Here is a 13,475-nt window from a genome sequence, read left to right on the forward strand (position 1 = left end):
TTAGTGAACTTATGTTGAATTTGAACTACTTATGTTTGTTTTGATGTAATGCTTGTTGAACTACTTATGTTTGTTTTGATGTAATGTTTGTTTAACTATTTATGTTTGTTTTGGAGTAATGCTTGTTGAACTTATGTTGAACTACTTAATTATGTTGAATTTAATTATTGGATTTGAATGTAGGATATTACAAGTTTGTTCTTATTTTTAACTACATCTTTTTATTAATTATATATGTTTTTAATTTATAGCATGAGTGGGAAAAAAGTTTTTTTTTTTTAAAAAAAAAGAGTAGTGGGCATGCCCGCATGTCCGCCATTAAACGGGGCGGGCCTAGTAAATGAGCCCGCGTCTACTATTTTGACCGCCCCGCCGCCCCGTTTTTTTGCGGGCTTTTGCGGGGCGGGCATGCCCGTTTGCCACCCCTAGTCACAACATACGACGTCAGCCAAACTTCCTAGGTTGATCAACAATCACATGATCTCCTAGCGTCATATTGCACCTTTATCACCATAAGGTCATTCTCATGAAGAAGGATTCCTGCGATGTCTTTCCGGGAGAAAAAGATTTGTGGATTTGAACTGTTCTTCGAGCCCGCCTTAGATTTAGTAGTCTTGTTTTTCAATATCATGACTTGGCGGGCATATTCTTTGTGGGATGAGCTAAATTCTACTCTTCCGGCAAACCCTCCTACTATAGTGTTCAAAGTATGGTGAATTATTGGTCCTCTTCTCTTATCTCGAGTTCTTTGTGTTTCATGGACCTATGGTTTTGGGATGATCACGCACCTGAGTTTTAGAACCTCTTACAATCTACTAAGAACTTCCCATGTCATACTTCTTCAGATGACCCTCTTCGATAAGCTGCTATATTTCTTTCTTTAGATTAACTTTATTGGTGTTTGAATGTTGAGAATTAGTGTTTGGTTTCTTGAAGAAATCCTAGTGACTGGCCACTGAGAGGCGAGGAAGTTCATTAACCACCTCACGACTTTCTCTAGAATCTGATTGGAGCGGCGTAACTCCTGCATAGTAGTACACATCTCAATTAAGGTTTATTAGTCGTTGTGACTGGCACTAGTTGTCGTGGCGGCAAATCTTATTGTCACCATGATGAAGGTGGCTAAAATGGTTAAAGGTTTGATTGAGTATGGTCTAGATTAGTTTTACCAAGTGCACACGGTCAACGCCAATTATACTTGAGAAATGCAATCAGAGTTAACAAGAGTCAGCTAACATATAGTCATAGATAGCAAAGAAATCTGATAATAGAGTTCGATAGAATTAGTAAATGAATCTCCAAGTCATGAGGTTGGAGTATTTATAGACGACTCATTGGACCGAATCATAAAGAGATAAATTGTTTACTCCTAGTTTCCTTATGAAAACATGAAAATAAAGGAAGGCATGTTCTTTCTCAAATCATGAAGAAACTCATTTCCCCTTTGACTGCAATATCTCAAAGGGTTATTTTTTGGACAACTCATAAACCAGTGAATAAGGGTGGGACATAGATTTCGAGCCAGGCTGAACAACTCAGTTCGTGTCCGCCTATTGTTACTGGATTTGGGTTGGACTTGCATTGTGATAACTGTCCTTCAATTTATTTTAGTTTAAACTAGTAACAAACCCGTGCGTACGCACGGGTTCTGGTACGGGACGCGCATTTTTTTCAGATATATATTTTTTAATAGAAAAATGTTTGATACTCGTAAAAAATTAATAATTGAATGTATAGTAAAAAATTTGGTACCCGTGAAAAAATAATAATTGAATATATATAGAAAAATGTCTGGTACCCGTGAAAAAATAATAATTGAATGTATAGAAAAATGTCTCGTATCCATAAAAACATTTAGATCAATAAAAGCGTTTAATAAAAAAATTAGAAATTTAACTAAAATGACATATATTTTTATAAACACGTTTAAATATCTATGAAGTGTGCATTTTTTATATATATATATATATGCATCAATTATACAAATAATTATTAATAATTTTTTATGTATACTTATCATACAAGTTGGTATCCAACTACCATCACTATCATAATTCATCCCAGATTATTGCTTTTTATTCCACATGGATTTTGGATTGTTTATCCGTGCGTTCACACGGTACTGCTGTGTTATCCATGTGTTCAGATGAATTTTGGTCTTATATTGTAGATAAGTACTTTTTAGTATGAACTAAGTGATTCATTAAGGTTTCAAAGAAAAAAGTAATTTGTTTCTCTTAGTGATGAATACACATATAAGTACCAGATAATATGATTTGTACATTCAAATTTAGGATGTGAAATATACTCCAAGATGGTCAGTATGATTTGTACCCCTTTTTAAGCAATGAGATATCTCTACAATATATCTCTATATGGAACATGTATGGTGCAACCATGACCTATGAAGGTTGGCATAATTTTGTTGGGAATGAAATGATTCTAATCCTACCTTGTACTATTTGTCTTTCATATTCATGTACTCAAACATGTTTAATGTAAAACTTAAAAAATAATAAATCTCTTAAATTATCACAGGTGTACTTTGTATCAAAAGTATTTTATGTAGGAAAGAACCATTTTTTTCTTTCTACTTGCAGAAAAGGTCTTCAACTTGTACTCAGTGTTGTTTCTCTGCTTGGGGTCCAATTTATACTTTTAAAATGAAATTAATAATATTTTTTAAGTTAGTTTTAGTGTATAAAATAAGATGCTAAAATAATATTATGTTTTACTAAACCTTTTTTAAGTTATTGATCAAAATATTGATTATTAACGGAACATGAAGTTACTGATTAAATTGATTATTAACGGAACATGAAGTTACTAATCAAAATATTTTTTAAGGTTGATGGCGACATGAAATTATTGATCAAACTAATATTTGTACACGAAAACATGAAATTATTGATCAAAATATTGATTATTATCGGGACATGTAGTTACTGATCAAAATATTTTTCTATTAATTATACATTCAATTATTATTTTTTCGCAGATTAAAAGATATTTTTTTATTAAAAAATATATATCTGAAACAAATGTGCGTCCCATACCAGAACTCGTGCGAACGCACGGGTTTGATAAAAAAGAAAGAATTTAATGTTGTAAAAAAAATTAACATGTGTGTTTGGGTATATTTTTATATGGTTACCCGTGCGTCCGCACGAGTTTTGGTGTGGACTGCAGATATGCTACGACAAATTTTTGTATGGTCACCCGTCGTTTACATGGTATACACTTGTTACCCGTGCGTTCACACGGACTTTGGACTGGTTACCCGTGCGTTACACGGGTACACGTCGTTTTCGCGCATTTGAATTGAGTCAAATAAAAAATATTAGTAAAAGATTATATTTTGGTTTAAATTGGAAAAGTTATAAAAATACTAATAATAAAAAATTGAATATTAAAAATAAAAAATAATTAATAAAATAAAATTTATATTGTTTTAGATTGAAGAAATTAATGTAGAGATTCTATAAATAATATGTGTAAAGATAATGTATGTAATTGAAAAAGAAATAATAATATGAATAAGTATATTAAAGGTATTTAAAACAAATAATAGGTTAAAAAAAGTAGATGTGATTTTAATTTTTAAAAAGAAATAATATAGATTTGATTTAAAGAAAAAGTCAAACGGTTAATAATAATAAATAATTATGAAATAGTGAATATAATAAAATGATGAAAACATAACGAAACAATATTTGCGTATGAAGCTAGTGTTTCTATTATTCCCAAAATATTAATGAAAAAAAGAAGAAGAAAAACGGACTGCAGTATAATTTTATAAGTTTTTAAAAATTTATTTTGTTAAAAAAAAACTATTAAACACAACTTCGTAAAAAACAATTGTGAAAAATAGATAAAATTTTCTAACTAAAATAGTTTATTATATTTATAACAGATAATAAATTGGTTTCAATATTTTCTTCCATATATAAATTGGATTCATACATTATTTTAAATTTTTAAATTTTCATTTTCTTTAATTGTATAAAACATGTAAAAAGTTCACACAGATTTTGGCCTGATTACCCCTGCGTTCACACGGTACATACGTGTTACTCGTGCATTCACACAAATTTTGGTATGATTACTCGTGTGAACCGGGTAATGATGTGAAACGCTTAAATGACACCAATTTATTTATTTAATCCAAATAAAATAGATAATATTTGTAGTAGGTAATAAAAAAGAAAATTAATCTTAGTTGGGAAAAAAATTAATATATAGAAATAAAAATTAATTACTATTATTAACAAATAAAATTAAACATCCATACGTAAATAATACATGTTAATGAATGAGTCTTAATATTTTGGACCAGCCTTACATGTTAATGAATGAGTAATAATCTTGAACAGACATAAAAATTTGAACACCTTTGGCCTAAATTGAAGTGTGATAGTTGTAGAAAATTGGGAGACAATATAGATAGTAGTAGAAAATTGAGAGACAATATAGAAACTTGTGAATTATATGAAAATATAAAAATTATTAGTTTGATATGGGAAGGATTTCATCTAAGGCTATTCATTCTTCAAACATTGAAGCATCCTAAAAGTGTCAATAGTATGAGCTCCGAAAATTTAACATGTTCAGTAATCATCACATTCACATTTAAAAACAATAATAATAGTCCATACAATGGAAAGATTGAGCTCTTTAAGTTAGGATTTGTGAGTTTACATTGTAATCATCCATATTAATCTCATCTTATATGTCATAATTTCAGCCATGTGACAGGCTACACCTTATAGATAATGAGTGGAAATTAAGAGGAGCGGAAGATCGAGAATCACCTATTCCATGTTGTCTATGATAATGGAACATCAAAGTATCAGCCACACGTTTCCCCTTATCATAGCAACTACGAACTTCTGTTTTGGACATAATTACTTTCTTAGTTAAAGCTACATTCTCATATTAGCTTCTTTTTTTTGGAAGAAGCAAAATATATTAATATCTCTAAGCACAAGATGTGCCAAGAAAGAACCAGAAAGTTCACAAAGTTGTTATGCTACATCATTATACATCACTGCTATCCACCTTGGCCATACAGCGCGTTAAAAAAACAAAAGAATCACCTTGATCATACAGAACCAAAAAACCATGACATGCATTCTTTTACTTAAGACATCAATTAACTATATAGCACCCACAGGCTGGCTTTCTGAGGAAATATAAGAACGTCGATGCAACCTGCTGGCCTGTAGCCATCAAACAAACTTCCAAAAACCGACACCGAACCAGAACAACAATATACTGCCATCCGGATAAAGTTGCAGGCTAGGTTCATCAACATCTAAACCGCCCTACCGCAAAACAATAGCTCCAGCTACATTTCAGAAAAATTGGAACACCGACACGGCTCAGAATCTTACCCAACGCACCACCCCAATAACGAATTTTCATATGTCAATATAAAGAATAATCAAACAATAAGCTATTTATATTTTATACAAGTTAAATATAACAGAACTTCACGGCTTATTTTGTACAGCTATCTTTCTAAACCGTAGCAACAAATATAATTTCATTTAGGCCAAATATAGGTTAGAATGAAATAAAAACACGTACCAATAGGGTTAACATTTCCCAAATAGGTTTAAGGTTGAGGATGCTCAAGAGGATCCCATATACCTCCAAAGTTGATGTAAGCAAAATCCTGCCAATAAAATAAGAACTCAGACTCAACCAAGAAAAACAGAACAAATAAACCTGAAAGACTAAAAAGGTACAACTTCTATAGCAGACAAATAAACAGGTTATAAGAATCTACTTCTATGTATTTATCTAAAAAGAAAAAAAATTGATACTATAATATCACTTCTAAGGATTAAATGCACAAATAAACCATTAGAAATAGGCATAAGTTATAGGTGAGACGTCAATGTTACCGTGCACAATTGAATTATAGGTATAAGTTATGTTGCTTGTATCAGTGGTCACACTTCATACAAAACCATTTGAAACTCACCACCATATTGCTTAAGATCTTTCCACTGATTCTATCTTCAAAATTCAAAAACATTTAATCATATCTTCAATTTCAAACCAAAAAGTTAAAAATCACAAACATAATGCAAAGAAATATATACCTGCAACATCCTGAGTATCATATGTGCCTCTATAGAAAGTACCACAAGCCCCATGAGCAACAATATATCGCAAATTCAATTTCTCCAATTCAATATATATAAAGCACTGTAATCAATACAATAAATAAAAGATGAAGAGGGATATTTAAACAGAACATGAAAGATGAAGAGGGATATCACCATAACCTGACTCAACAGATAGCAAATCTGAACTGCTACATATCACTTTAATCAACAGGGGACACAACCTGGTATGTTAGGAATTAATGTAAAATATTAAGTGCTTGTACTTCAAGTTAAATTGCATGAGGAGACACAACCTTTTTTTAATGACTTCAGCCGTGAACATTTTCAATCCAAAGCATGCCATGAGGTTTCTCAAAATAAATGCAACTAACAGTCACATCCCTAACTTGTTACCTGCATAAGCCGAAACTCAAGATTCACAAACCAAATGCCATCACATACAATTCAGCTCAAACCAATAGCAAAATCTTGACCCCAACCCTGTATTCTTACCAAACATCTCACAACTGAACAACCCGTTGCACAATTCGAAATCCCTGCACTTCGAAATGCCGACAAAAGTTGTCAAACCTGCACTACATCAGTGCATCCATCAAAACTGCATGTCATTTGGCCAAAATGAAAGAAAAAAAATGTAATGTCAAGTTCAAACATAACAAAATCTAACAGTTTCAAACAACCATTCAGCTACCTAACATACATTCATACATATCAAACCATAAGCAGCAATTAAACAGCTATACATTCCACTTCAATTTGCTGGAAAGATTCAAGCTTGCAGCACTTAACACATAAAGCCCATAACTGTCCAAGCCAGTTAACATCACAAACTCAATCTGACCCTGCATAATCCACAAAATCAGCATCCAAAACCAAGAACAACAGAAAATCAAATGAAACTAACCCTTAGAAGGATAACTCAATCTCACCCTGCATAATCCATAAAATCAGCATGCCAATTTAACCATCATCACATGAACAGAACTGCAGCCCTGCATAAAGCTCAACCGAAACGAATAACAAACTGGTTCCCATAGAAACCGAGCCAGTTTAGACCTGCAAAAATGCCATGAGGGTTTATCATTGATATCCAATATGCATAAAAGGAATGACGGACAAATCATGCAGGATAAATCAATATGTTAATTTGAATTACATGTTCAGAGTCAGCTCCCTTTGACCTCCCTCTCCCTTTGTTTCCTTTAATATCGAACAATCCGTTTTCCTTCAAATCATTAATCAAAGCTGCATGATAGAAACCAAATTGCCATCAATGACTCACCCATAACACCTCAATATCCTACTTGAAACTCAATCCAGAATTGAATCTACCATATTTACATTCAAATTAACATTCAAAATAGTTTACATTACCATTCAAGCCATACAATAAATCTGCATCAGTTCAAAATATAAGAGAGAAATTAAGAGTCTATGCACCTTCAGCTTGTTATAACAGGCTGCATCACCGACTTAAACTGCCACTTTCTACAAAATTCTGCTAACCAATCCGCATAACCACCACAAAAAGTTCATGCAGAAACAAAACCAAACAGAAACCAAAAGCCGATTCAGCCAAACTAAAGAGTCTTTGTACCAAGATTCATAACACAACAATCTAACAATGAATATTATAGAACAACAAAACATTGGTTGGAACTTGAAACATACCATATTGGAAAAGAACTTGCGTCCGAGATCTCCTGAAACCCTAATCCCATAAAAGGGTCGGATCTGGAAAAAAGTCCTGTTAATGAGAAATGACAATGGATAAGGTTAAAAATCATCAAGAAAACAGCCGCAGAGCAAAAACAACCAAAACCCTAGTTCATCATTTTCCCAATTTTACAAACCCTTCAGAAATTATCAAGAGAACATTGTTCGTCAAACATCAAAAGCTCAAACACAGATAAATCCCAACACTCATAAAAAAACCTAAACAATTTGTTCATCATTTTCCTTAAAATCAAAACCCTTCAAAATCGTGAAAGAGGAGGAAAGATCAAGAACAAAAACCAGAAATACCTCACCCGTGATTCAGAATCGTTGATGTCCTTAATTTTTCCCATCGGACGAGCCATGCAGAGGTTGAAGATAGAAGATGGAGAGGTTGAAGATGGATGAAGATGGAAGCTGGCGCAGATTTCAAATCGCCCGTGAGTTGGAGAAAGAGGAAAAAGATTGAGGTAGATAGAAAGAGAGTAACAAAACCTAATGAAAAGACTTTGAGAAAGAGTTTGAGTATGGCAGAGGTTATAATTGTGTTTACCAAGAAACATAGCAAAATAAAATTATTATTATTATATTAAAAAATTTTGAAAAGGTTTTCTTTGGCTTGTTTTGAAATCAGACTCGGTGGTTTAGAAAAGGAGAGCAAGTAAGGTGTCCATGTGGCAGCTTGGGAAAGCAAAGGGGCAGAAATGTACTTTCCAGATCAGTTAACTTTCTTATATTGTAGATTTGAATACATATAGTACTATGTACCCATTTGTCATAGTTGGGGATATAAAAACAAAACGTCATGTCAAGTCATGTCTTGCAAACACCCATCCAGCTAAGCATATAGTTGTAGGCTAAACACTAGTGACTAGTCTAAGCTTTTAGGTCACACTTTTCATCCTTTCCTCTCCAACATCATTCACTTTCCGCATCAAGAAATTTTTTGTCAAACATTGACCCAAAAAACACACATGGAGTACTTGTCAAACAAAAAATGCAAAACGTCAAAACTAGGGAGCATAATAAAAATACCATAAAAAGACCTTTCAAATTAAGTTTCCCCATTGAGAGGCCCCTGCTACTGGGAATGGCAAAAGCACATTCTTTTTTCATACATTCCTCAAAATAACTTACAACTAAAACGTGGAAAGATTCACAGCCACAATTACAATTACATCATGGTACACTAAACTCAAAAGGGTAACATTTTGTTTACACCACAATTAGTTTGTTCTTAAAATGGAGCTGTTAATGTTCGTTGTAAGCTATTCTTCTTTGGTGCATTACTTGCCGCTTCCCATAACTGCATTCACATTGTCACAAACATGTCCTAAATTTAATCAACTATTATAGTACAATATGAAAGCATAATAGTTGCTAAAAAAAGACGAGATAAAAAACAAAGATGAGGAATCATGTAATGTACCTCTTGTTGTTGTCTTCTGAGCTTTGCATTTTCTTCCATCAATAAATCAACTTTTAGCTCCAGTTCGTTCGTGTAAGCCTGAAATAACACTTAAAATGAGACATTTTTTCAACTCACACTCTTATACATACACTTAATTTAGAGAGAAAGAAAGAAGGAAGTAATCTTTTCCTGTTTTCTAGCTCGTGAACGTGCAGCAGATTCACGATTCTTGATCATTCTCTTGTTTCTCCTTTCACCAGGACTAACATCAGGTTCACCAAACCTCTTTCCAAAACAAGTGAAAGCATTTGATACAACACCCACGTTTGGATCAAATGGTGAGGGATTTACGACATGAGAAACCTTTGGAGCAGTAATATTTCTTTGTTGTCGATGATGATGTTGGTGTTGTTGTTGAACAAGTGAGTGAGAATTGTTATCATTGGTTTGTCTGATAAGAGGGTCGAAAGGAAAATGATCAGGACGAGAGTTTAAGCTGAGAGCAGTGACAAGAGGTGGTGGGGCAGTTGAAACAGTAGGGCAATAAAAAGAAGGATTTTGATCTGAGGGAACAGAAGAAGATGAGTTATTAGAAGAATAATGATGATCAATGCTTTTTGGTCGAGCGAGAAAGTCTTGAAGGATAACACCACCAAAAGTGGAGGAATCACGGGTACTCATAATCATGGGTCGTCGTGTGTTTTGTTCATTCAATGAAGACATGTTGATGTCTTTCCAAACCTCTTCCATGGTTTCTACTATGTTTCTACAAGAAAGAGTTGATGAGTTTGATATTTATGATAAGTTTTGTTGGAAATACATGGACAAGGACAACAAGAACAGTATCGAGTGAGTTTGAATGTTATTGATGATGATGACGACTTGTGTTTGGTGGGATAGGGCAATGTGTTAGGACATAAAAAGTGGGATTCGAAGAGATTGGGAGAGAGAGGTCTGAAGTCTGGAGAGTGAAGTGGTAGAGTACCTGTTATCAACTCTTTCTTGCAAGATCAGTCAGTACGAAATGCTTACAGCTACAGTCATATCATTTTCTTACACGATTTATTACTTTAAGTTTTTTTCTACACAATTTTTTATTAGTATTATTACTTATTTACAGCTTATATTATGACGATTTCTCAATCCACCCATTGAATCTATTAGACATTTGAAGTAATTCTAATTATGTTTCTTGTTTTTGTACATATACATTAGAATTTAAATTTTGTTTTATTTTGTAGATGCACCTACATAAATGTTAAAACATAGTAAAACTTGAAAAAAATTAATTAATTAAAAAAATGCCAAGTTAACGAAATCTTGTAAAACTACATCTATAGAAGGGTTTGAAAAAAAGTGTTATGTAAATTTACTTACGAAATATTTTATTATATTTTAAATCAATTACATTTCACTCAAAACTTCAATTTTTATAACAAATAACAAAAATGGAACATTAAATTCTAGTAAATCAAAATAGTGCAATTGAGATTTTCAATTACTTTGATTTACTATAATTTGATGTTTTATTTTTAAAAAAAAAATGGAGTTTAGGAGTGAAATGTAGTTGATTTGAAAATACAATAAATGTTCCGTAGGTACATCTACGGAACACTCTATTTTCAAACTTTTTCATAGATTGATCTACACAAAAAACCAAATTTCTTTTAAAAAAAAAGTGCTTCCAAAAATAATCTAGGAAGCAGAGAGGCGATTTTTTCAATTCACATGTGCGTGAAAGATTCAAAAGGTGTAGTTAAATTTTTTCTATATTATTACATATAATCTTCAAATTTTATATATATATATATATATATATATATATATATATATATATATATATATATATATATATATATATATATATATATATATATATATATATATATAGATTAAAAATAACAAGTGTTTAATGGACTGCCAATAATACAAATAAAAATATAATTAAAAAAATCAATCAGTAATAATACAACAAATCAAACAAAGTTGATTGTAGGAACCCTCATATAAAAATTCAAGGAGCTAAGAACTCATTCTCATAAGTTCAAGTTAGGGTTTATACTGCTAAAACCATTATCAACAACTTAGAATTTATCAAGAGAACAATAAAACTACAACTAGAATCTACCTGATAATTAAGGTAAACACTCAATCAGTTATTCGTTAAGATATAAGATAGAGTTCTAAAGGTATTTAGAGTAAATATAAGAGTTCGCTCATGATTTATTTAGAAACAATTTTCTAGCAAAAAAATTATTTTCCTCCACATTTTTCACAGTTTTTGAAACACTATTAAAGATCGTCATTACATGTTCTCCAAATAGATCGGATTAGAACATGCCATATTATAACAAAATCACCCCTACACGTAGGAATTAATTCACCTAAAGATAAGAAAGACTAAAAAAGAAGAATGTGATTTCTAAGAAGAATCGTCTGCAAACTCAACCACTGGAAGATCATATACCACATAAACAATGTTAACTCACAGGTGACATAAATACGTAAGACCAGATCAATCGCACCCTCATACAAAGGATAAGAGATCCCACTATATATGTTTTCTCTATGTTGTGAAAACGATGCCAAGAACAAAGTATTATAGGAAACACAATGGGAAGCAAAAAGAACAACAAGAAATTGGTTATAACTGTTACTCCTTAAAAGTTGCACCATAAGTTTTCAACTTTGTTTTCGACATGTGAAAATTCTTGAAGTGGTTTAACTTCAAGTGAAATATGTAACGCCCGGAAAATAAGTATATACTTGATTTGGACGTTTGTGACGTTTATTGGAATTGTACCGTTTTTGGAGTTGTTTCAGTCGGTATTAGTTTGGGATGGCAGACTAATATTTAATTGAAGGTTTTCATATTTTTGGTACCGGAAACATTATTAAGGTAATATTCCGCGTTTTGGGGCGTTTGAACGATATTTGAGCGTAGGGGCATTTTGGTCATTTCCGCGAGGAAGATATTTTCTTTATAAAGAAAACAAAGATAGAAAGAAAAAGAGAAAGAAAGGAAAGAAAGAAAGAGAAGAGAGAAAGAAGAAGAGGAGAAGAAGGAAAAAGTGTAGATTGGTGGATTCTCGACCGATTCGAGTTCCGATCGTTGCTATAGCAAGGTAAGGGGGTGAATCTAATTTATCTTGGATGTATGATTCTTATAGTCTTGTTCTTGTTCTTGTCCTTGTTCTTTTCTATGTTTGGACAAAAATGGTGGATTGTGAGTTTTGTGAGTTTAGAAGTTATAAACATGATTTTGTGGTGTGTATGTGTAGTGTGATGATAGATACCTTCATTGATCATGTTTGTTTTCCATTACCATGGCTTGTTTGAGTTTGGAGATAAAGTTAGGTTTTGAGTTAGAGTGATGAATTAACCATGAAAAGTGTGATAATAGGTTGTTTCTATGGTTTGTATGTGTTGTATTGGTGTTGTAATGATGTTTGGGAGTGGTTTTGGTGGGTATAAGGGGCCTGGAACCGTTCTGGTTCGTTCTGGTTTTTTCTGGGTTTACGCAGGTCCGCTGAGCGGAGGTGGGTCCGCTGAGCGGAGGTTCTGTTGCAGAAAATTCACTGCGAAGGTCCGCTGAGCGGAGCTGAAGCGGATGACAGCTTTTTCTGTTTTTCCAAAACTTTGAAACTTCATAACTCTTGAACCGTAACTCCGATTTTGTCGTCGTTCGAAGCGTTGGAAAGCTAACGCAATAACCTATATTATTATCTAATTAAATGATTCATAGTATGTAGTATCCCATTATTTTTATTAGGATCAAGTGATGAGTTGTGTAGTATGTTCAATTATCCAAACTTTGAAACCTTGTAACTTTTAATCCTTAGCTCCGTTTCGTACGCCGTTCGAAGTGTTAGGAAGCTAGTTGGATGTTCTATATGATAGTATAGGCTTGGTTAGCTTGTTATTAGTTAGTTATGAGGTGTTGTTGATGAAAACACATAATTGTTTATATGCGCGATATGATTGGTAAATAATCGTAGTGGTTGGTTGATTTGCATAAATGGTTTTGTGAACTAGTGCATGATAAATAATGATGATGTGTTGTGTGAATGTTATCGTATTGGTACGAGGTATGTGATTAGTTGTCGATAACATGAGATCATGTTCATATGTGTTATGTATTAATGAATGTTCATTCTTGATATGTGACAATGTTTGGTTGTTTGTTATTAACATGATGTGTGGCCTTATGG

At 32.5% G+C, this 13,475-nt stretch overlaps 1 protein-coding gene and 1 long non-coding RNA gene across 2 annotated transcripts; both read right to left on the bottom strand.

Annotated features, from left to right (window-relative positions):
• Nucleotides 1-7,595: 7,595 nt before the first annotated feature.
• LOC131646744 (uncharacterized) lies at nucleotides 7,596-8,385 on the bottom strand. The gene is made up of 3 exons (XR_009297617.1): nucleotides 8,163-8,385; nucleotides 7,809-7,884; nucleotides 7,596-7,635 (listed from the first exon to the last, which is right to left on the bottom strand). It is a non-coding gene; the product is annotated as an uncharacterized LOC131646744 (long non-coding RNA).
• A 705-nt stretch (nucleotides 8,386-9,090) lies between these two features.
• Nucleotides 9,091-10,014, bottom strand: LOC131646745 (protein FD-like). The gene is made up of 3 exons (XM_058916709.1): nucleotides 9,457-10,014; nucleotides 9,283-9,363; nucleotides 9,091-9,159 (listed from the first exon to the last, which is right to left on the bottom strand). The coding sequence occupies exons 1-3, from the start codon at nucleotides 10,012-10,014 to the stop codon at nucleotides 9,091-9,093; spliced, it is 708 nt and encodes a 235-aa protein (XP_058772692.1).
• Between the last annotated feature and the right edge of the window lie 3,461 nt (nucleotides 10,015-13,475).

The sequence above is a fragment of the Vicia villosa genome, linkage group LG2 (genome assembly GCF_029867415.1).
Source record: "Vicia villosa cultivar HV-30 ecotype Madison, WI linkage group LG2, Vvil1.0, whole genome shotgun sequence".
In the NCBI taxonomy this organism is placed as follows: Eukaryota; Viridiplantae; Streptophyta; class Magnoliopsida; order Fabales; family Fabaceae; genus Vicia; species Vicia villosa.

Excerpts from the sequence above, each read along its gene's own strand:
- LOC131646745 (XM_058916709.1), bottom strand. The coding sequence starts at position 10,014 with ATGGAAGAGGTTTGGAAAGACATCAACATGTCTTCATTGAATGAACAA. Across the intron at positions 9,364-9,456 it reads CACGTTCACGAGCTAGAAAA|CAGGCTTACACGAACGAACT; the intron begins CAGGAAAAGATT and ends TAAGTGTTATTT. Across the intron at positions 9,160-9,282 it reads TCAGAAGACAACAACAAGAG|TTATGGGAAGCGGCAAGTAA; the intron begins GTACATTACATG and ends ATGTGAATGCAG.